The following is a 24,497-nucleotide window of genomic DNA, read 5'->3' on the forward strand; positions in this document are numbered from 1 at the left end:
TCTCTACAACCCATTTGGATGTAACAAAGTAATAAAAGAGTTTTTATAGTAAAAACTCGAACGACAAATGTGATTATCACATATGAATAGTCAATACCTGATTACTACTTCAGATTCTATAATCTAATTTGATGAACAAAGAGAAGTAGAAAAAAAATGCATGACGGCAAAACAACACAATAACGTTTTTTATTGGGTTATTTCACAAGAATAATCCAACATATACCTCCCCTTCTTATATTAATCCAAACCATTGTTTAACTCATAATAAGTCATACTATTAACCTCTTCTTCTTATAATGCACTCAGTGACCGACTACCTATTAATCAGGTCACCCTTTAAAAAAAACAAATCATCAAAACAACACACTCACCGTCTAACTTCACCTCTTCATTTTTATATCTCCTTCATTCAATTAATCAACAAACACCAAAAACAATAACTCCCACACCACCGTCCATCACAAATCCCATCATCTCATGTTCCTCGCTCCTCAACGTATCTCTGCCACAACTCAACAACAACAGCAACAACAATTCCAGCTAAATCAATCAAAAACAAGAATTAACAAATGAAAGACGACATATTTGAATTCGACATGAAATTAGTGATGCACATGTAGCAGTCGGTATTTTTCCTTGGTATTTTTCTCAAATCCGTATTTTTTGAGCAATTTAATTACTATTGCAAAAATGGTAGATCAACAAATTAGTGATGTTCATGTAGTGGTTGTAGTATTTGAAGAAGATAAAGATGAATCTAGAAGTTGTTGTTGTGAAGATGGTACAAAGATAATGATAATCAATAATGAAGACATATTTTAAGGGTATTTATTGGGTTTGGGAAAATGTTTCTGGGTTTGGTAAATTATGTTTTGGGTATTAAAAGAGACTGTGGATTAGAGTTTATTTGAGTTAAAGCATTGGTACTTTGTTTGATACAAATGGTGCTATTATTATTAATTGATATTTAGGAAATTAATGGAGAGTTTTATATGAATGATGGTGGTGGTGGGAGTATAGGCCAGGGGAGGAAGTGTATGGCGGTGGCGGCAGTAAAAGGGGAGTAAAAAATGGTTTTTGGGTAGAAGAATAAGGAAGAAGATGAAGAATGGGACTTCTTCTTATGGGATTGACCCACTTATTAACCTAGCACTTGGTTGATTCTCATTGGCTGAGAAATATAGAAAGGACAAGTAGGTGAAAAAGTTGTACTCTTCCTACACTCTTTCTTCCCTTTCTCTGCAAAAAAAAAAATAGTAGTTTAATAACATTCTTTATAAAATTTATATTGAACCAAATAAAAAATAATAAATATAAAAAACGATTATATTTTGTAAATGTCTATAAAATAAGCTCAATCTTGACATATTTTGGACAATTTTTTTTCCTGGGTATTTTATGTATGTAGTATTTTACATGTTGAATCATGTTTTCAATTAAATTTATTTATCGTCAATGAAATCATCTTTCAATTTTTAAAATTTTAACATTGTTATTTTAATTTTTTCCCCTCATATACGAAATAAAATTAAATAGTAATTATTTTATTAAGATATTTACAAAATTAATTTATTTATAATTTGTTAGTAAATGGAGTAGTGATGGAAAAATTAAGAGAGGGGTTTTGGTGGGGTAGAAAATGTGGGAAATGAGTAAAAATGTTGAAAAGTGCTTGGGAGGGTAAAAATGGGTTAAGATAAATAAGATGGAATCTATATATTACTAAAAGAAAACACATAAACTGCTGACGTGGCACTATAAGATTTCAGAAAACTCAAAATGAAGGCCTCATATGAATTGGACAAAATTGTCCGAAAACTCATCTAGCTTAATTAGTCAGTAACAAACACAGGGGCAAAAATGTCAATCACTTTACCATATTTAGATCAGAGCACATTTCAATTTCCTACGTAAACTAGCGTGATTAACCAACTACTTTCACCATTATTAGTCCTGTAATTATTACAGCTATTATTCATCTTTGAAAACAAAACCCCAACCTTCCCAAACTTTTCTCTCCAAATTTCATCCAACAAAACCCAACACTAGCCACCACCAATGTAACAACCGCCCTTTTCGTATAATAGTTATAATAATGCTTTTACCTTACTTTATTGAATTAACTCCATTTTAAACGGAATTTTTTATTGAATCTATAATTCTACAGCTTATTTTATATAAAATATACGTTTTCGTCGGATAAAATAATAATAATAATAATAATAATAATAATAATAACAATAATAATAATAATAATAATAATAATAATAATAATAATAATAATAATAATAATAATAATAATAATAATAATAATAATAATAATAATAATAATAATAATAATAATAATAATAATAATAATAATAATAATAATAACGTAGAGAGAGAACACGAATTTGACCTTGATTTCCGCGCCTATGGCTAGGAAGTCAAATTTCCAACGTTAACGTGAGATGACTTTGCGTGGACGAAGCATACCTCTAACACAAAAAGAATCATCTAGCAAGGATTCAGTTGAGGAGACAGAGATCGTAATGGAAAGTAGTAATGAAACTGCCCTAATACTTGGAGAGAAGGACCTGATGGAGAGGAAGGAGGAAAGAAGAAAAACGTTAATGAACTGGTAGGAATTCCTAAATTAGTTGTTGAAACGGAAAGTGAGGGTGATACAGATGATGATGTTGATGACATTGTCAATGAGGAAGAAGAAACTGTAGTGAAGGAAACATAGGAGAAATTGGATTCTGAGGAGGATGATGCTAAAACAGAGGATGAAGAGTTACTCCAAATTCAGTCTGAGGACGTGGAAGAGGAGGTTGTTTACTGGAGCCAGGCGGTTTTATGCTATATCCTAGGGGCCAATCCTCCATGGGAGGTGATTGAAGGATTCATTAGGCGTAGTTGGACAAAATTCAATATTGATAAAATATCATACATTCCAACTGGTGTATTCCTTGTCAGATTCAAAACTTTGGAGATGAGAGATAAAGTTCTCCAGGCAGGACACTTCCTTTTTGATAATAAGCCGATGATTGTTAAAGCATGGAATAAAGACTTGGAAATGACAAAGGAGGATGTGAAGTCAGTGCCAGCATGGATTAGATTGCACAATCTACCATTGAAATTCTGGGGAAAAAGCCTGTCAAAGATTTCAAGTTTAGTTGGAAAATATGTTAAAAGTGATCAGGCAACGGAGGAAAAGACGAGGTTGGGATTTGCCAGAGTTATGGTGGAAATGATGGTGGACCAGAAACTCCCTGATAAATTATCCTTCAGGGATGAGTATGGGAGGGTGGTTCAAATAGAAGTGGAGTATGAATGGAGACTTGTGAAATGTCTCAAATGTCAGGGCATGGGGCATGAGATGGAACAATGCAGAAGGGGGGAGCAAAGGAAAGAGAAGACAGTGGTGGTTAAGCAGGTCTGGAGACCAAAGCAACCTGTCACTGTGGTGAATGAGGTCCCCCCCCCCCTCCTTTCTCCAGGTATTGGGACAAATCAGGCATCAGGTAGGACTGCAGCAGTGAATACACCCAGATCATCAGTTAAAAGATTAACTATCCTGCGTAGAAAACCAGAGGCAGAAGGATATAACAACACTGAATTTGGAGCACATTCCTATAAGGATATTCTCTCACCTTCTAAGGATGTTGGGGCTCAAGGTAATGAACAAGTGACTCCTCAAATAAGTCTGAATGGATAGTACAGGGTTATGGAATGTTAGAGGAATGAACAGAGTAGGTAAGCAGAAACAAATTCATTTTTTCTTACAAAATAAGGGAGTTGGCTTATTTGGCCTCTTGGAAACAAAAATAAAGAGTAGAGTTTATAATAAAGTAGCCACAAATTTTTATTCTGAATGGTGCATATCTACTAACAATGGCTATCACAATGGGGGTAGAATATGGATCATTTGGAAACCTAGAATGTTCAGAGTTCAATTCATAGAATACAATGCTCAATATGTTCATATGAAGATTGATTCTTTGCTGGATAAGAAAGTTTTTTACCTGACTATGGTATATGCCTTTAATGGGATTCATAAAAGGGCTTCACTTTGGGATCAGTTAAGGAGAATAGCAGGTCAGATTCAAGGACCATGGGCCTTAGCAGGAAATTTTAATTGTGTCATGTCTGCAACTGAGAGGATAGGAGGGAATGCAACTGTAGCTGAAATGGATCCTTTTAGGGAATGTATGGAGGACTGTGAGGTAGTGGACATTGCTGCCACAGGGTCTCTATATACTTGGAACAATAAGCAAAGTCCAGAGGAGAGGATCTATAGTAGACTTGATAGATTTCTTATTAACAAAGAATGGAGTGATCATTTCCCTGATTTGTATGCACACTTCTTGCCTGAAGGACTGTTTGATCATTCCCCTTGTTTGATTGGGAGCACTCAGAGAGTTAAGAGAAAGAGCAACTTCAAATATTTTAATATGTGGGGTGGTTCAAAGGATTTCTTAGAGATAGTGAGGCAGGTCTGGCTTCAACAGATATAGGGTACTCCTCTGTATAGCTTGGTTAACAAGTTAAAATACCTAAAGCCTAAACTGCTTCAACTGAATAGAGATGGCTTCAGTGATATAGAACAAACCACTGGTATTTGTCAGAAGAAAGTGGAGAGTTTACAGAGACAGCTGGGGCAAGATCCTACAAATTTAGACTTGATACAGCAGGAGTGTGAGGCTACACAGGAACTTAAAGTTCTTAGCACAGCCAGGGACAACTTTCTACTTCAGAAAGCAAAGAGTTTATGGACTAAGGAGGGAGATGCAAATAGTGCTTATTTTCACAATTCTATTAAGAAGAGAAGAAATCAAAATAATGTGATCATGATTGAAGATATGAATGGGAAGCTATGTGACACTCCTGACCAGGTCAAAACTGCTTTCCTTGACTATTATCAACACCTACTTGGATCAAGCCAAAGGACCAAGAAGATTCATAAAAAGATTGTTGATCAGGGCCCTAAATGCACTGAGGACCAGTATGCTGTATTGCTAAGACCTGTCTCTGGGGAAGAGGTGACAGAGGCAGTGTTTGGCATACCTGATATAAAATCCTCAGGGCCTGATGGATACACCAGTAAATTCTTTAAAGATGCGTGGGGAGAAATAGGAAAGGAAGTTGTTCAAGATGTACAAGATTTCTTTACTCATGGAAAGCTCTTAAAACAGTTGAATGCTACCAGTCTTACTTTGATTCCTAAGTGTGACAGACCTCAGTCAGTGTAGCAATTCCGTCCCATAGCATGCTGTAATGTAATCTACAAGGTTATATCAAAGCTGCTGTGCTCTAGACTGCCAGAGGTACTACCCCAGCTTGTTGATAAGAACCAGGGGGCTTTTATCCAACATAGGAGCATCCAGGAAAATATTTTGATCTGCCATGACTTAATAAGACTCTATGAAAAACCCTCTCCATCTCCCAGATGTATGTTTAAGATTGACTTACAGAAAGCTTATGACACAGTGGAGTGGGACTTTGTGGACAAGCTTATGCTTATGCTGAAGTTCCCTGAAGGTTTTAGAAGAAAAGTAATGCAGTGTATAACTACTGCCTCTTTATCTTTATCCCTCAATGGTGAGATGTTTGGCTTCTTTCAGGGGAAGAGGGGATTGAGACAAGGGGATCCACTGTCACCTCTGATATTTACTCTTTGTATGGACTACTTGACACGGACCCTCATATATGCAGCAAATAATTATGAGTTTGGATTTCACCCTATATGAAAACAGTTAAGAATAACTAACCTGATGTTTGCTGATGATGTGTTGATGTTCAGTAAGGGAGATGCTGGCTCTATGATGTTACTACTGAGATCTTTCTCTACTTTCTCAAAAGCTACTGGACTTAGGGTTAGCCCTGCTAAGTCCAGTGCTTATTTCAGTGGAGTTAGTGATCAGTTAAAGCAAGAGATACTGCAGGTCTCTGGCTTTACAGAAGGGAGTTTGCCATTCAGATATCTAGGTATGCCCATTCAAACTACTCGGCTTCAGAAGAAGGACTGTGACTGTTTAGTAGAGAAAATTTGTGCCAGGATACATGGATATGGAGCACGAAAGTTCTCCTATGCAGACAGATTGGTGTTAGTTCAATCAGTGCTTAAAACCTTATGTGGCTACTGGGCTTCTCTCTTTGTACTTCCCAAAGGAGTTATCTGCAAAACTGAGGCATTATGTAGGAATTTCCTCTGGGAAGGTGGCACTGATTACAAGAGAGCTCCCTTAGTAGCATGGGATAAAATCTGCAGGTCAAAAGAAGAAGGAGGACTGGGGATAAGGGATAAGGGATCTTGAAACCTGGAACAAAGCCTTAGTTGGTAAATTGGTTAACTGGGTGTTTGAGAGAAAGGATACAATCTGGGTCCATTGGGTGGAGTGCAACTATCTTAGAGGGCAGCAATGGATGGACTATACACCTAGCCTCAACTCTAGCTGGGTCTAGAGGAGAATATGCAGAGTGAAACAAGAAATAGTTGCTGGCTACATTGATGGGATATGGCATCAACAGGAGGGTTTTTCCTCTGCTAGGTGTTATGACTGGTTGAAGGGTCAGGCTCCAAGAGTGGATTGGAAGAGTGTGGTCTGGACTGGTTGGTGTCTACCTAAACACAACTTCCAGGGGTGGTTATGGGCACATGAGGCAATGCAAACTAAAAGTAAGCTGCTGCATTATGGGGTCATAGATGAAGATAACTGTCGGCTTTGTGGAATGGGGAGTGAGAATCAAGAGCACCTATTTTTTGATTGTCCATACAATAGACAGGTTATATGGCTACATTGGGATGGACGTTCCTGAAACTAATGTCCTAGAGTGGTGTGTGCACAGACAAGGGTCAAAACTACAAAAGGAGGTCCAATGTGCAGTGGTGGTATGTGCAGTGTATATGATATGGCATCAGCGCAACAAATGCAGACAGGAAATGGTTCTAATTCATCCTGAATGGCTTGCAAAAGGGATCATGAATGACATGAAAGCTAGAATAAGGGAGAGGGATAAAAACCAGCTGAGTATTTTTGACATGGAATGGTTAGAAAGCAAGAATATTTTGTAATATGATCATATGAACTCTGTACATTGATACCTTTTTATTTAATATACTTACCTTTCACCAAAAAAATAATAATAATCATAATATTAATAATAGTAAATTTCCGTCTCAAATTATAATAGGTTTAAGACGAATTTCCGTCTAGCAAGACCGTCACATTTTCACATGTGAGACTAATTTATTTCCGACCTATCCCGTATCGACAACACATCGCTCACTTTTGTACCTAAATAAAATATCGTTTTGTCCCTCACTTATATCCCGCGGACCAATCCCCTCTCACATTTTGTTGTTGTTGTTGTTGACCAATCCAAAACACCCCTCTGACTCCCCTTCCTTTTTCCCTTTAACCTGGTGAACAACAAAATAGAAACAACGCAGTAGCAGCTCTATAAACGTAGTACTGTAGCAGCACCATTTTTGCGAGCTGAAAACTCAGATTTCCCGCTCATTTCTTCACCTCTTCCTCTGATTTTTGTACCTCTCTCATCCCCTTTCCTCCCTCCTTCATTCTAGGTGAAGGGCTTGAAGATTCAGACGGAAACTCTTACATTGTTGACGACACTCTTGAAGATTAGAGGCAAATAAGGTAACGGTGATGGGTGATACCGTCGTTCAGGTACCAACAATAAATACCTAGATACTACTAACAGAAGTCAATGGTAAGTAGGGCCGATCTCCACAGGGAGGCGGTCACAATCTACTTGTCTACTCGGTCTGTCTAAGGTCACAGTGAGGTTTTTTTTAATTGTTTGAACTAAACTAAATAAGATAAAGGCAAGAGAAAAGGGATAAGAGAAATTAACAGGAAAAAGAAGGAACTAGGATGTCGGGTCATCAATGAAGTCAGTCAATCGCAGTTAAGGTCACAGATTGGTCGCATGTCTCGGTCTAAGGGGCAACGAATATCTCCTTCCGGTCTCAATTCGCCTTAAAGCACAAATAGCTTAGCGTCCGCCCTCACTACGGTGCCCTAATGTTCGCTACGAGTCTCACCCTTTCCAACCTTCCGGTCCAGGTCAAGGTTTACTACGATAAAATGGCTAATTGCGTCGACTCAATTAGACAGAAATAATTAATTGTAGCGATTAACAACATAGATAAAAACAGCGACGACAATCTGCAAACTAATTAGCAATTAACGTTCATTCATTGACTCTCCTAATCCTAGCAGGGAGAATTAGCTAGACATGAGTAAAATTAGAGCAAGAGCAAGGAAAATAAGAACAATAAACATTAAATAAAGAGAGTAAAAGGGAAAGAAAGAGTTACAGAATAAGATCCGGAAAAATGAGAAGAACAAAGTAGTAGCAGTAACAGGGAAAAAGTATTGTAAAGTAGTATATGAGATGATACAAGTCACGTCTGATACTTCCTATTTATAAGAAATAGGATTTTTATTTTACCTAATAGCGAAATAAGACTAAAAAGCCCGAGCCCAATAGCAAACCACTCGATCGAGTGATTTTAAACCACTCGATCGAGCAAAATTAAGCTCAAACCACTCGATCGAGTGAAATAAATACTCGATCGAGTAAACCCTAAAATGCAACTACTCGATCGAGTAGAAAAAGGAGTCGATCGAGCATAATTGTACTCGATCGAGTACTTTTCAGCGCACAATTCTTGCTTCGCGCACGGAACTTCAAACGGCTGCCATTTCTTTGTTACTTGGGCAAACAAGGCGATTCCGGTGGCGTTGGAAAGCTAAGAGGACAAGATTTCATCTCCAATTAGAATCACCTGAAAATAAGTTGTAGAACTCGAGATATGTCTCTTCAAAGTAGGCACTAGCAATTTGAAGTTCTTCCTTTGCTCGCCTAGCTATCTTACTTCTTTGCGCATCTCAAGACAGCTACATTCCCACTCCAAATTCACTCTTCCTCCAAATGCAAGCTAAACGGACGGTAAAAGGCTCGATTTCACTATTTTCTGGTCTATTCCTGCAAATAGAACAAAACAAACCAAAGTAGCATATTCGGGGCATTTCGTAGCATAAAACTATGATAATAACATAGAAATACGTGCATAAAAAGGCCAAAAAGGACTATATAAAATGCACGTATCAAATCTCCCCAAACCAAACCTTTACTCGTCCTCGAGTAAACTAAATGCAAACTAATGGAACGGAAAAGATAACTCAGAGCTAGCTATAAATGCCCACTTAAACCAATTTAATGCAAGCAGACTAACACTTACAGCAAAACAGTCAAATGGAAACGAGTTATAGGATGTTTATAAAATAGCTAAACCGTCGACCTTGCTAGACCTTTAATAATGGACTCTCACGGGTCACTCTTCTCTCATGAAGCAAAGGGTAAGCATATATATATATGTAAGAGAGAAAGAAATATAGTCGCTCACCTAAACTACGACCCACATAAACATGCATGCAACTAATATGATAGACAATTCTAACTACCTTACATATATTCCAACCAAACAAGGTCCGTCACGGCCGAGGGCTTACAAAAATTATGGTAAAGTGAGGCAATGGGTAAGAAAAGGCAAAACATTTATGGGAATGTGGAGGTATAGGCGGCCAAGCTAGTACCTAAATAAAACCATATAACATCTATTTCCAACTCAATTATAGAATTAAGCACAATGCCCTTCATTTGGCACAAAACTCACCAAACCGAACTGAAAATACTCCTCAATAAATGTAAATAAAGTATAGGAGTGAAACCGTCTCATCAAACAACATCTTTTTTTCTCTTTTTCTTTTTCTATTTTTTCGGTTTCTTTCTTTTTTTTTTCAATTCTTTTCTTTTTCTTCTTTTTCTTTTTCACGTTTTTTTTTTCTTCTTTTTTTTCTCTTCATAAATTACCAACTCCAAATCAGTGGATACAAGCCAAAATCGGCACAATAAAATATATACCGCAAAAACATACACTAAACTAGCTTGACGAGCAGGCTAAATTTGGAATGTAGCTAAGGGTCAATAGGCAAATTTGGCTAATGTGGAGTTAAATGGGTAAAAATGAAAGAAAGGGAAATTGTAAGCACCTCCCTGCATGTGACACCAACCACTAACCCGAATGTATGTAGGCAAAAAGCAATTGAATTTCATATATGTGCAAATTGATGAACATGCTATGCAAGGAGTAACTACTCACAATCCTACATGAAACTGGTCACAAATGACACCAGTTTATACGGCTCTAAATCATAGAAATTATAAGTAGCTTGCCAAAATTTCAGGTCAAGTCTATTCGTTCAGCTAAATTTCAACATAAACTCGTAGATATGCAAAAGACAAAGCTAAAAGAATATATAGTTCAATGCAAGGCTTAAGCAAAAAGACAAATGCAGTGCAATTTCATCATTGAAATCTACCGTTCCGACTCAACCTATATGCTAAAATAAACGTGAAATTTTTTAATTTTTCGAGAATTTTTAATTTTTATGAGATTTTTGAATTGTATAAAAATAAACAACAATGCATACAGAAATTAAACGTGACAACATAAATGCAGTAAGAACATAAATGCAGACACAGATATGGATGCATATACCCTCCCCAAACCGAACTGTACAATGCCCTCATTGTACACAACAGCTAACAACAGCAGCACAAATAGGGGAAAGGGAAAAATGCAAACTAAAAGAGAAAGAGTGTAGATGCGGAAAACTCACAAGATACGCGAATAAGGGACCTCCCCAAACCAGCCAGCAACGTGGGAGGTCACTAATAGCTGCAAAACATCGTCACAGGAAACTATTCCAAGCAAAGGGCATCTTAAACAGCTCGATCGAGGAAGAATAATGGTCGATCGAGTGGTTTCTCCTTGGCAGGTAATCGATCGAGTAGAATAAATGCTCGATCGAGTGATTTCAGCAGAAAAAGTTCTCGATCGAGTACAAAAAGTACTCGATCGAGTCATCCTCAGTAGAATCCTGCAAAGACGCAATAAAGGGCACGCAAAACTATCAAAACAAGCATAAACGATATAGTCTATGGTATGAAAACCAATTATTACAACGCAAAACTGAAATGAAAAGCAATGTTTGAAAAACAACTAAAAATAAAATCTCCGGGTTGCCTCTCGGGTAGCGCTAGTTTCAGTCAGGTCCCATCTCGACCTTCTTTTCTTCGAGCCTCTCTAATTTAGCCTGCTCAAAACAGCTCAAAGCGCGCAGCAACCGATCAAACAGCTGCGCATGTGCTACACAAAAATGTAAGTAGCACCACAGTGGAATAAAGATATAGGAAATAAAAATGTACAACTGTTTAAGCCTAACAAATTTCCTATGACAACTCCTAAATTTGTCCACAAAATAAAGGAGCTCAGGAGCAATTAGAAATACTTTAAGGCTCCGTTTCAGAATAATAAGTTTATGACGATAAGTACGGTGAAAAACTATTAAATTACTTGTCCAGCTAGGAGGGGGTATGGCATTAAAATATGAAGCATGAGTCAAATGAGGCAATGTACTATTTAAACAAACAATAATATAATTATCATTAACGACCTCGGTTTGGTCGCTCTTAGCGATGGAATTATCGACAAAGGAAGATATTACCTCTTCTGTGCTAGCAGCAATTACCGACTCAGCTGCCTCGTCATCCTCCTCTGTGTAAACCGTCCCGTAAATCGCAGCCTCGAGCGCATGTAACACCCCACGGTAATTGAAGAGGTCCAGTGATAGGCTTAAATGACTAGTGCTTAAAGGGATTAGAAGTACTACTCATATCAACAAAGTGCACTTTCTTTTATGGTCATCCATACGAAAGAACTCCAAAGTTAAGCGTGCTTGGCTGGGAGTAGTCTTAGGATGGGTGACCTCCTGGGAAGGTTTTTGGGGATGCGCATAAGTGAGGACAAAATGCACTATAAAGGACTCATGTTGATCTGTGAGCCATGTACACAGCCTGGTGAGCTATCATAAGTAACCGCTCCCGACCCGGTTTGGGCCGGGGTGTTACAGCGCATCCAGCTCGGCCTTGAAAAAGGGAGATTCACCGTAACCATTATCTTCAGCAAAATCGTCATCTAGAACAAACCCACATGACGTTGTATTGCTCACACTGGTCAATTCAGTCGATCGAGTAGAAATGTTACTCGATCGAAGACTCTCCTCTTGATTTTCACTCGATCGAGTGCATGAAACAACTCGATCGAGTAGTTCCTCTAAGCAACAGTTCGATCGAGTGGAATAAAGTGTTCGATCGAACGATTCTTCAGGTATTTCACTCGATCGACTAATATATGTCACTCGATCGAGTGATTCTTGCTTTACAGTGCTAAAATCCTCTTGTAGGGCATCATTATCTGATAGAACTTCGTAATCCGAGTCATAAAAGTCATCATCAGCATTAGGAAACACGGTTTCTTCATGGGAAAAACCGCTCTCTGCGTAGGTAACGCAGGCTTCCTCTAGTTGCCTTATTTCTGACTCAGCAGCTAGCTGAGCTATGTCGGACTCGAGCTCATCAATTTGCGCAAAAAATCGTCTATCATGTTCTTGCACTTTGAATGCAAGTTCCTTCACCTAAGACTTCAACTCGGCAAACTCTTCTTTCCGCTTATCAGGAGGAGGAGCTTTTTGTCGCGGTGGCCAGATAAATGGGGGCTTTTTATAGCCTCGCTGATAGGGTGGATGTGGCGGCACAACTACAGGAGGTTGACTAGCTCGTCTATGCTGCTTGAATGCGTAGACCTCGTCGTTCTCAGCTGGGCAAATAACTGCATTGTGCCCAGCAACACCACATCTCCCGCAGTAAATCACCTGCTATGCCATATAATGGAACATAGGTGATGGGTCAAAGGTACTCAAGTCTTCCCTTTGACGATCTTTTACCTAGAACTGTCTAGGTAGGACCTGTAGGGCCTATCAAAACAGCACTAAATCAAAAGATTAGAACGACCTCAAGGGAAAAATCCCTTGAGGCTAAAAACAGACAGAATTAAACAAATAAATAAAGTAGTTGCCTCCCCGGCAACGGCGCCAAAATTTGATACCGTCGTTCAGGTACCAAAAATAAATACCTAAATACTACTAACAGAAGTCAGTGGTAAGTAGGGTCGATCTCCAAAGGGAGGCGGTCACTATCTACTTGTCTACTCGGTCTGTCTAAGGTCACAGTGGAGGGTTTTTTAATTGTTTGAACTAAACAAAAGAAGATAAAGGCAAGAGAAAAGGGATAAGAGAAATTAACAGGAAAAAGAGGGAACTAGGATGTCGGGTCATCAATGAAGTCAGTCAATCGCAGTTAAGGTCACAGATTGGTCGCATGTGTCGGTCTAAGGGGCAACAAATATCTCCTTCCGGTCTCAATTCGCCCTAAAGTACAAATAGCTTAGCTTCCGCCCTCATTACGGTGCCCTAATGTTCGCTACGAGTCTCACCCCTTCCAACCTTCCGGTCCAGGTCAAGGTTTACTACGATAAAATGGCTAATTGCGTCGACTCAATTAGACAAAAACAATTAATTGTAACGATTAACAACATAGATAAAAACAGCAAAGACAATCTGCAAACTAATTAGCAATTAACGTTCATTCATTAACTCCCCTAATCCTAGAAGGGAGAATTAGCTAGACATGAGTAAAAGTAGAGCAAGAGCAAGGGAAAGAAGAACAATAAACATTAAATAAAGAGAGTAAAAGGGAAAGAAAGAGTTACAGAATAAGATCCGGAAAAATGAGAAGAACAAAGTAGTAGTAGTAACAAGGAAAAAGTATTGTAAAATAGTGTATGAGATGATATAAGTCCGAGCCCAATAGCAAACCACTCGATCGAGTGATTTTAAACCACTCGATCGAGCAAAATTAAGCTCAAACCACTTGATCTAGTGAAATAAATACTCGATCGAGTAAACCCTAAAATGCAACTACTCGATCGAGTAGAAAAAGGAGTCGATCGAGCATAATTTTACTCGATCGAGTACTTTTCAGCGCACAATTCCTGCTTCGCGCACTGAACTTCAAACGGCTGCCATTTCTTCGTTACTTGAGAAAACAGGGCGCTTCCGGTGGTGTTGGAAAGCTAAGAGGACAAGATTTCATCTCCAATTGTTATCACATGAAAATAAGTTGTAGAACTTGAGATATGGCTCTTCAAAATAGGCACTAGCAATTTGAAGTTCTTCCTTTGCTCGCCTAGCTATCTTACTTCTTTGCGCATCTGAAGACATCTACATTCCCACTCCAAATTCACTCTTCCTCCAAATGCATGCTAAACGGACGATAAAAGGCTCGATTTCACTATTTTCTGGTCCATTCCTGCAAATAGAACAAAACAAACCAAAGTAGCATATTCGGGGCATTTCGTAGCATAAAACTACGATAATAACATAGAAATACGTGCATAAAAAGGCCAAAAAGGACTATATAAAATGCACGTATCAATGGGATTACTTGACATTATGTCTAAATCTATATGTGCTTAAGTGTGTTTTACCCTTTTATAACATAAATTTTATGTCTTGATTGAGTTCATGTGGTGTCCTTTGAGACGGTTTTATTCGGATTTTACTTATCCATTTTGAGAAAAGTTGGTACCTTTGGATTCTTGTTGGAGTGGGGAATCATGTTGGGCAATTTGTTTGGAGGAATACTATCATTTCCATGCTTAAAATTTCTTCTAAAGACGGACGCAAAGCTGGACATAAAACCGTGAAAACAGGGGCTGTGTTGGGGCGTTTTTGGACGCGATTTGTGGGTTGAAATGGTTGTTAGTTCGAGTCAATTTGATTGCTCATGTCTTGTATGCATATACATGAATGAATATAGTATTTTGTTTGGTTGAATTCCGCCTTGTAACATGCTTAAAAACGTGTCTTAAGACGGCCTCATGAATTGTTAGAAAAACCAAGTATAAATGAGTTGATGAGGGATGATTTTTGGGGACTGTTTTGGGGTCGATTCCACGGATGATTTGAACCAAATAGTTGATTTCCGTCTCATGTGAATATCCATGTATGTAATGGGTTGGTTGTATGTGAAAAATTCTTTTCTCTTCATGCTTAAAATTTCGTCTTAAGATGGTCACAAATGAGCTTCTTTAACCGTGAAAATGGGTTTTGTCGGGCAGTTTTCGCGGGCTGTTTCGACGAGTTTCTTGATACTAAATTGAACCAATTTTCTTGCTTATGTCACAAGTATATGTACATGTTTGGATTGAGTCTTTTGTACGGGTGAAATCCGCCTTAGTTTGGCCTAGGAAACCGTCCTAAAACGGTTGGGCAGAGAAGGGATGATGCGTTTTTTTTTTTGTGCTCTGTACTGCTCTGCGTGCTGCTTATGCTTGCTGCATTATTTTGGTGCAAGAACCTGCCATGTTTGGGCAGTGGGCACGTGGAGCAGGTTGGCTGGGCAACACAGCTTTAAATCCTTGTGTGCCCATCTCGTCTTTTGTGTAGTCTGCGACCGTCTTTCCTCCTTTGTTTTATGCCTTCTCATATCCTACGTTAAGTTTTGAGCATGACTTGTGGTTGTTGGGTCACTCGTATACTACGGTATATGCTTATGAATGGCTCACTTATGATTATTTACGTCTCATCTCATGTTCTACATAATGCAATTGTTCATTCCCGCTTGTTTTCATTTTGCTCAAATGGCTTAGTTATATGAAATAAAATGGTGGTCCTCGTTATAAAAGTATGAAATGGCGTGGAATACTCCATTTACGAGTTTTTACTTGCTCTTTTTCATTTATTTACCACGCCTCAAGTACGTATGATTTATTCTACATGTTAATTAAATTAGGTTAATTTTTACTCGTGAAATATTTTTATTCGGGTTTAGTTAAATTGAATTTCTTCACATGTTTTATGTATCTTAAATTCCTTATTTGCCGTTTATTTACATATTTCTCACATGAATCATAAATGTGGAACTTATTGTTTATTCATGTCATAACTATATGAAATATCTTCATTTATATATTATATGAGCTTTAATTCATTTATTCTCAATTATCTATCGTATTTCAAATACGAGCGATTTATTCCACTTGATTAATTGATGGGTCGTATTCTTGTGAAAATGTCATAATGCTATGCCTTCTTGCTTGACTAATTTACACCTCTCTCATTGGCCGTTCTGCCGAGGGTTGGTTATTATACTCTTTCGACATCTCTCTCGTTGGCCGTTCTGCCGAGGGTTGGTTATTATACTCTTTCGACACCTCTCTCGTTGGCCGTTCTGCCGAGAGTTGGTTACTATGCTTTCTCGACACCTCTCTCGTTGGCCGTTCTGCCGAGAGTTGGATATCTTATTTTATTTCTGCCGCTCTCGTTGGCTGTTCTGCCGAGAGTTAGGTACTTGACTTCCGTTCTGTCGATCGAGTCTTGGGTGTGAACCGTTCAACAGTATGTCGAGTCTGGCCAGGTTACACTAGGACCTACCAGGGGAAAGTGAGTCTAAGGGTAGCTAGTAAAGGTCTTGCATAGTCGGATAGTTGCATATGACATACTTCTGTAATTAATTGCATTTCATTTCTTTACCTTCTTATTTAATTGAGTATGTCCATAAATTGCCTAGTTATTATCCTATTGTGTCTCCTCTTATTAATCCATTATATATATAATCTCGTGTTCTCTCATGTTTCAAGTTATTTACAATTTAATTAACATGCTTGCCTATCTGAGTTCTTTGTTATGTTTGTATCGATTTAATGTGGCTGGGAGGATCCTTGAGTTACTCCCCACTGACTGTGGCGTTCATGTTTACATGAATGACAGGTACTAGTCGGCGTTTATATGGGGTGAAGACATGTGTGAGCTAGCGAGTACCTCGACCCTTGGATCATGTTATTTTTACCCTTTTATGACGCGTAGACTTATGTCCTAAATATGTTATTCGTGGGATATCTTTTCCTCGTTTACTAAACTTGGATTGTAAACATCTAGATTTACCCATTTGTACTTGTTTACCTATGTTATGGATACCTCGTGTTAAACTTCGATAAAACTTAAAAAAAAAATTCAAAATTTTCATGTTTTTCCGCCGCAGTTTATTAAGTTGTATCTTCCGCTTTAACGCGGGGTGTCACAGTTGGTATCTGAGTCTTTGTAGCTCCCGACGCACACACGTGTACCCCAAACTTAAATTTGAACTTGACCTTAAAATAATGAATGAGAGATGGGTAGAACTAAGGACCTAAGTTGGTAGTCTTCTTGTGTATGCTATTTGTTAAGTACTAACTTATTTGTTTTTCCTTAGTGCTTTAAGAAGTTATAAGATGGTGCGACCAAATAATGTGGAGAATACTATCTTGCAAGCCCTTACTCAAATTCTTCAAAATCAACAAAATGTCAATGTTCAAGCCAATCCCGCTCCACAAGTGGTAGATCGTCAAGGAAGTTTTGCTTGGATTGCAAGTCAACTAGCAAGAAACAAGGCTAGGACCTATGATGGTAAAGTGGATCCTATTGAGCTTTCTAAGTGGTTCCGTGACATGGAAAATAATTTCTCTCTTTATGATGTCGAAGATCGAGACAAAGTGAAGCTTGCCTCTCATTTCCTTGTGAGGGAGGCCGATAGGTGGTGGACTATAACCGGACCTTCCGTCACTCAAGACCCACCTTTGATTGGAGCCGCTTCAAGTCTCTTGTGTAAACTCGTTTCTACCCTAAGAAACTCAAGCAACAAAAATTGAAGGAGTTCATTGAATTCAAGCAAGGAGGACTATCTGTTCAAGCTTTCACCAACAAGTTCAATGTCCTCGCTCATTATGCTTCAAGATTCGTGAAAGATGAAGATGAAAGTGTCTTCTTCTACCGGAGCAAATTGAATCCCAAGCTGGAAAGTATGGTGAGAAGAGACTCCACAACCTTTGTGGCGGTTTATGATGATGCTCTTTGGGCCGAGAATTCCTTGAAGGCTATTGAAGATGATGCTAAGCCTCGTTCCTCCTCTAATTCTTATCATCCTAATGTCCATGGCAAGAGACCCTTTGTGCCCCCGTCTTCTTCGAACATTGCTAACAAGAAGAGATCCTTACCAAGAGATCAAGAGCCAATAGTACAAGAGCCAAGTGGACAAGTCTCCCAACCAAGCTATGACACCAATTTTGAGAAGTCCCGCAAGTGCTTCGGTTGTAAGGAAGTAGGTGTTATGGTAGACCCTTAACTTGCTACCGTTGTAAGAAGCCCGGACATCGCTTCCATGATTGCCCCAAAAGGAAAGCTTCTACTACTTCTAATCCCACTCAAGCTCCAAAAGCTAAGCCAAGAGGAACCATTTCTGTTATGAGTCGAGCCGAAGCTGCCGCTCATCCCGATATCATTACGGGTGTGTTTCTCCATTCTTGATCAACTTTGCCTTATTCTTCGCCTCTTGGTGCTTATCCTTCTTCTAAACTCTCTTTCGTTATACTTTGGAAGCCACTCTTATACCTTCTCAACTTGCCCTTTATTTCTTGCTTACCCTCCTTGACGATAAGCTCTTTCGTTCATGCCTCTGTTACTCTTTTCGTTGTCCTTTCCCATTGAGTTCGAGTCTAGTACCTATAAAAACTCTATGTCCTTTCGCCTTTTGTTGACCTTAATTACCGTGAATTTTTACCCTTAAAAGTTCGGCATAGCTCTTTTGTTAGTTAAGTTTGGATTCTCTTAGCGTACTTTATATTTATGATGTCTAAGTTACCTTTCATTTCATGCAATTTTTAAACATTTCAAGCTACCATTTTTGATTCGTTGTTAAAAATTTATGTTACTTTTAGAAAACTTTACCTATTTTCAAGGTTTGAAAATAAAAATTTGATTTAGTTCCCTATTTGTTCTTTGAGTATAAACTTCTTTATCATGGTTTTTAATTGCTAAACCCGAGTTACTTTTAGTTTTGCTCAATTTCTAACTAACTTTGATCTATTTAGGATTTTTTTTGTCAAAGTTTGAATTACATTTTCAAAGACTTGACTCCTTTTTGAGTTTAAAAAAAAAAGAGGGAAACTTTTATTTTTATTTTGACTTTTGTAAAAGAAAATTTGAGTGAATTACCTTTTTCTTTTGGTTTTAACGTTGATGGGATGTTAGAACTCGTTATTAGAGACGTTTAATAACTTGTTCTACGCTTGTCGGCGAATGATTTTTGTTTTAAACTTGTCTTTGACTTGGAAAGTTAGCGTTCTTGTGTGCACGACAAGAGCAATTTCGTTTTCATGAAGGAGACTTATACTTTTGAAAACTCTTTATAAATATTTTTGGAAGTATTTTGACTTTGGACTTCTGCAAATGTTTTGGTTTTTGGCCTTATCTTGGATTTGGAATGTGATGTTCTTGAATGCGCAACGAGAACACTCCCGTTCCTTGATGAGAATCTGGTACTGTTGGAAAACTCTACTTGAAACTTTTGGAGGAATTTTAATTCTTACAATGAGTAACCTTTTAATGTTTTAGTTGCCGATTTCAAAAAGTCTAGCTTTACTTTTATAATCTTTCATTTATATCTTCAAGTTTCGAGGACGAAACTTTTTAAAAGATGGGGTGATTGTAACACCCGCCCTTTTCGTATAATAGTTATAATAATGCTTTTACCTTAATTTATTGAATTAACTCCATTTTAAACGAAATTTTTTATTAAATCTATAATTCTACAGCTTATTTTATATAAAATATACGTTTTCGTCGGATAGAATAATAATAATAATAATAATAATAATAATAATAATAATAATAATAATAATAATAATAATAATAATAATAATAATAATAATAATAATAATAATAATAATAATAATAATAATAATAATAATAATAATAATAATAATAATAATAATATTGATAATAGTAAATTTCCGTCTCAAATTATAATAGGTTTAAGACGAATTTCCGTCTAGCAAGACCGTCACATTTTCACATGTGAGACTAATTTATTTCCGACCTATCCCGTATCGACAACACATCGCTCACTTTTGTACCTAAATAAAATATCGTGTTGCCCCTCACTTATATCACGTGGACCAATCCCCTCTCACATTTTTGTTGTTGTTGTTGACCAATCCAAAACACCCCTCTAACTCCCCTTCCTTTTCCCTTTAACCTGGTGAACAACAAAATAGAAACAACGCAGTAGCAGCTCTATAAACGTAGCACTGTAGCAGCACCATTTTTGCGAGCTTAAAACTCAGATTTTCCGCTCATTTCTTCACCTCTTCCTCTGATTTTTGTACCTCTCTCATCCCCTTTCCTTCCTCCTTCATTCTAGGTGAAGGGCTTGAAGATTCAGACGGAAACTCTTACATTGTTGACGACACTCTTGAAGATTAGAGGCAAATAAGGTAACGGTGATGGGATTACTCGACATTATGTCGAAATCTATATGTGCTTAAGTGTGTTTTACCCTTTTATAACATAAAGTTTGTGTCTTGATTGAGTTTATGTGGTGTCCTTTGAGACGGTTTTATTCGAGTTTTACTTATCTATTTTGAGAAAAGTTGGTACCTTCGGATTCTTGGTGGAGTGGGGAATCATGTTGGGCAATTTGTTTGGAGGAATACTATCATTTCCATGCTTAAAATTTCTTCTTAAGACGGACGCAAAGCTGGACATAAAACCGTGAAAACAGGGGCTGTGTTGGGGTGTTTTTGGACGCGATTTGTGGGTTGAAATGGTTGTTGGTTCGAGTCAATTTGATTGCTCATGTCTTGTATGCATATATATGAATGAATATAGTCTTTTGTTTGGTTGAATTCCGCCTTGTAACATGCTTAAAAACTTGTCTTAAGACGGCCTCATGAATTGTTAGAAAAACCAAGTATAAATGAGTTGATGAGGGATGATTTTTGGGGACTGTTTTGGGGTCGATTCCACGGATGATTTGAACTAAATAGTTGATTTCCGTCTCATGTGAATATCCATGTATGTAATGGGTTGGTTGTATGTGAAAAATTCTTTTCTCTTCATGCTTAAAATTTCGTCTTAAGACGGTCACAAATGAGCTTCTTTAACCGTGAAAATGGGTTTTGTCGGGCAGTTTTCGCGGGCTGTTTTGACGAGTTTCTTTATACTAAATTGAACCAATTTTCTTGCTTATGTCACAAGAATATGTACATGTTTGGATTGAGTCTTTTGTACGGATGAAATCCGCCTTAGTTTGGCCTAGAAAACCGTCCTAAAACGGTTGGGCAGAGAAGGGATGATGCGTTTTTTTTTGTGCTCTGTACTGCGCTGCGTGTTGCTTGTGCTTGCTGCATTATTTTGGTGCAAGAACCTGCCATGTTTGGGCAGTGGGCACGTGGAGCAGGTTGGCTGGGCAGCACGACTTTAAATCCGTGTGTGCCCAGCTCGTCTTTTGTGTAGTCCGCGACCGTCTTTCCTCCTTTGTTTTATTCCTTCTCACATCCTACGTTAAGTTTTGAGCATGCCTTGTGGTTGTTGGGTCACTCGTATACTACGGCATATGCTTATGAATGGCTCACTTGTGATTATTTACGTCTCATCTCATGTTTTACATAATGCAATTGTTCATTCCCGCTTGTTTTCATTTTGCTCAAATGGCTTAGTTATATGAAATAAAATGGTGGTCCTCGTTATAAAAGTATGAAATGGCGTGTACTCCATTTACGAGTTTTTACTTGCTCTTTTTCATTTATTTATCACGCCTCAAGTACGTATGATTTATTCTACATGTTAATTAAATTAGGTTAATTTTTACCCTTGAAATATTTTTATTTGGGTTTAATTAAATTGAATTTCTTCACATGTTTTATGTATCTTAAATTCCTTATTTGCCGTTTATTTACATATTTCTCACATGAATCATAAATGTGGAACTTATTGTTTATTCATGTCATAACTATATGAAATATCTTCATTTATCTATTATATGAGCTTTAATTCATTTATTCTCATTTATTTATCGTATTTCAAATACAAGCGATTTATTCCACTTGATTAATTGATGAGTCGTATTCTTCTGAAAATGGCATAATGCTATGCCTTCTCACTTGACTAAGTTACACTTCTCTCGTTGGCCGTTCTGCCGAGGGTTGGTTATTATACTCTTTCGACACTTCTCTCGTTGGCCATTCTGCCGAGAGTTGGTTACTATGCTTTCTCGACACCTCTCTCGTTGGCCGTTCTGCCGAGAGTTGGTTACTATGCTTTCTCGACACCTCTCTCGTTGGCCGTTCTGCCGAGAGTTGGATATCTTATTTTATTTCTGCCGCTCTCGTTGGCCGTTCTGCCGAGAGTTAGGTACTCGACTTCCGTTCTGTCGATCGAGTCTTGGGTGCGAACCGTTCAACAGTATGTCGAGTCTGTCCAGGTTACACTAGGACCTACCAGGGGAAAGTGAGTCTAAGGGTAGCTAGTAAAGGTCTTGCATAGTCGGATAGTTGCATATGACATACTTCCGTAATTAATTGCATTTTATTTCTTTACCTTCTTATCTAATTGAGTATGTCCATAAATTGCCTAGCTATTATCCTATTATGTCTCCTCTTATTAATCCATTATATATATAATCTCATGTTTTCTCATGTTTCAAGTTATTTACATTTTAATTAACATGCTTGTCTATCTGAGTTCTTTGTTATGTTTGTATCGATTTAATGTGGCTGGGAGGATCCTTGAGTTACTCCCCAGTCCCCACTGACTGTGGCGTTCATGTTTACATGAATGACAGGTACTAGTCGGCGTTTATATGGGGTGAAGACATGTGTGAGCTAGCGAGTACCTCGACCCTTGGATCATGTTATTTTTACCCTTTTATGACGCGTAGACTTATGTCCTAAATATGTTATTCGTGGGATATCTTTTCCCAGTTTACTAAACTTGGATTGTAAACATCTAGATTTACCCATTTGTACTTGTTTACCTATGTTATGGATACCTCGTGTTAAACTTCGATAAAACTTTAAAAAAAAATTCAAAATTTTCATGTTTTTCCGCTGTAGTTTATTAAGTTGTATCTTCCGCTTTAACGCGGGGTGTCCTAAATATGTTATTCGTGGGATATCTTTTCCCCGTTTACTAAACTTGGATTGTAAACATCTAGATTTACCCATTTGTACTGGTTTACCTATTTTATGGATACCTCGTGCACGTATTATCTCTAGATCCGAGCGAGATGGGCTGGACAGTGGTTTTTCGTTTCCATGGTAATGATGTTCCAATATACACACAACCAAATTTACTTCCATTTAATTTCTAGGGTTTCGCTATCTCTCAATCGCCTCACTGTAAGTATCTCATTTTTTCGTTTTTTTTTTCTAATTCCATTTAATTTACTTTATTACTATAGTTTTATTTACTTTATAACTATAGTTTTTTTCCCTTAAATTTCTAGGTCTTACTCAATTAATTTATTTTATGGGTATGTGAATTGAATCAGTGAAGAAGCAATAATGGCGCCATGGCGGTATCAAAGTTTGACAAGGACATCGTGACGAAGCGTGTGAAGCAGTTCGAGAGGCATCACTGTTGAGTTTGTGATCTTTATATCTCTATCTTATATTAGTAATAAATATGTCGTGATTTTCTTCTTTCGGTATAATTTGTATTATTAAATTTCAGGATAAAAATGGTGGATCTGTTTTTGGGAAGGCTTAATATTCACTTGCATTTCACTTAAGGTCAGCCTTCTTGATTTTAATTTCTTGTTTATTGACAAAATCCATCATAATCAAGCTAGAATTTATTGTCTACCGTTTGTTTACTGTATTTGGTGAATTCAACGACGATATTACATTCTATCCTTGCCACGGTTTTTTTCATATGTCTCAAACTCTTATTATGTATTATACGGAGTACTATTTTTTGTGGTTTAGCATTAATTAATTCATTTTTTTTAATATTTTTGTCCTTAATGTTATTGATTGGATTATTAGTGGGAGTGCATTGGTCTAAGTTGTATCGATTACCGAGTTTCAAAAGACGACGTTGAGTTTCCACTCACTTTTATCGTCCTGACTATGCTAACTTATTTTGGTGCACTATTGTGTTCTGAGCCTTTCTTTGTAAAAAGGGTGTATTTGTTGTCAAGCTTAATGTCGCACACACACTAGTTGCAATAGGTTGAGCAGTTGACTTCAGTTATTAAATAATGGAATACGAAAAGTTGGTTGCTGTCATAATTTCAAAGTTTTGTGGAGCGATTAGTTGCTGCGTGAAAAGTCTTTATATTTAAGAACTCCGGAAAAACCGTAACCAAGCGTAAACCACAAGCCAAAAGTCTTATCAACATTGAAGATTTGATTCACAAAACCCATAAAACATTTATTCCAGTTGAATAATAATAGTGAACTAATCCATAATAATCACCAGGGCATATTTTCCAAACCCCGACAACTCCGTCCATGCTGACTTTCACATAAGATTGTCTCTCTTTGCGTTGGACTGCCTCCGAGTCTTCACCATAATCTTCGGGATTTGTTCTTGAGCATATTTCTTGGAATATATATCTCACTTATCCTGTATTTTTTTCATAGGTTTAACACATACGAGTATTATAGTATTGAATTTCGGGCATGTGAAATAGCCTGTAGC

At 37.6% G+C, this 24,497-nt stretch overlaps 1 protein-coding gene across 1 annotated transcript; it reads left to right on the plus strand.

The window, feature by feature from the left end:
* The first annotated feature begins 693 nt into the window (after positions 1–693).
* LOC141613341 (uncharacterized) lies at positions 694–6,302 on the plus strand. Its single transcript, XM_074432073.1, has 8 exons — positions 694–784; positions 2,577–2,713; positions 2,795–3,662; positions 3,949–4,477; positions 4,571–5,227; positions 5,435–5,526; positions 5,610–5,664; positions 5,789–6,302. The coding sequence occupies exons 1-8, from the start codon at positions 694–696 to the stop codon at positions 6,300–6,302; spliced, it is 2,943 nt and encodes a 980-aa protein (XP_074288174.1).
* Positions 6,303–24,497: the final 18,195 nt, after the last annotated feature.

Source organism: Silene latifolia, chromosome 11 (assembly GCF_048544455.1).
Source record: "Silene latifolia isolate original U9 population chromosome 11, ASM4854445v1, whole genome shotgun sequence".
NCBI lineage: Eukaryota > Viridiplantae > Streptophyta > Magnoliopsida > Caryophyllales > Caryophyllaceae > Silene > Silene latifolia.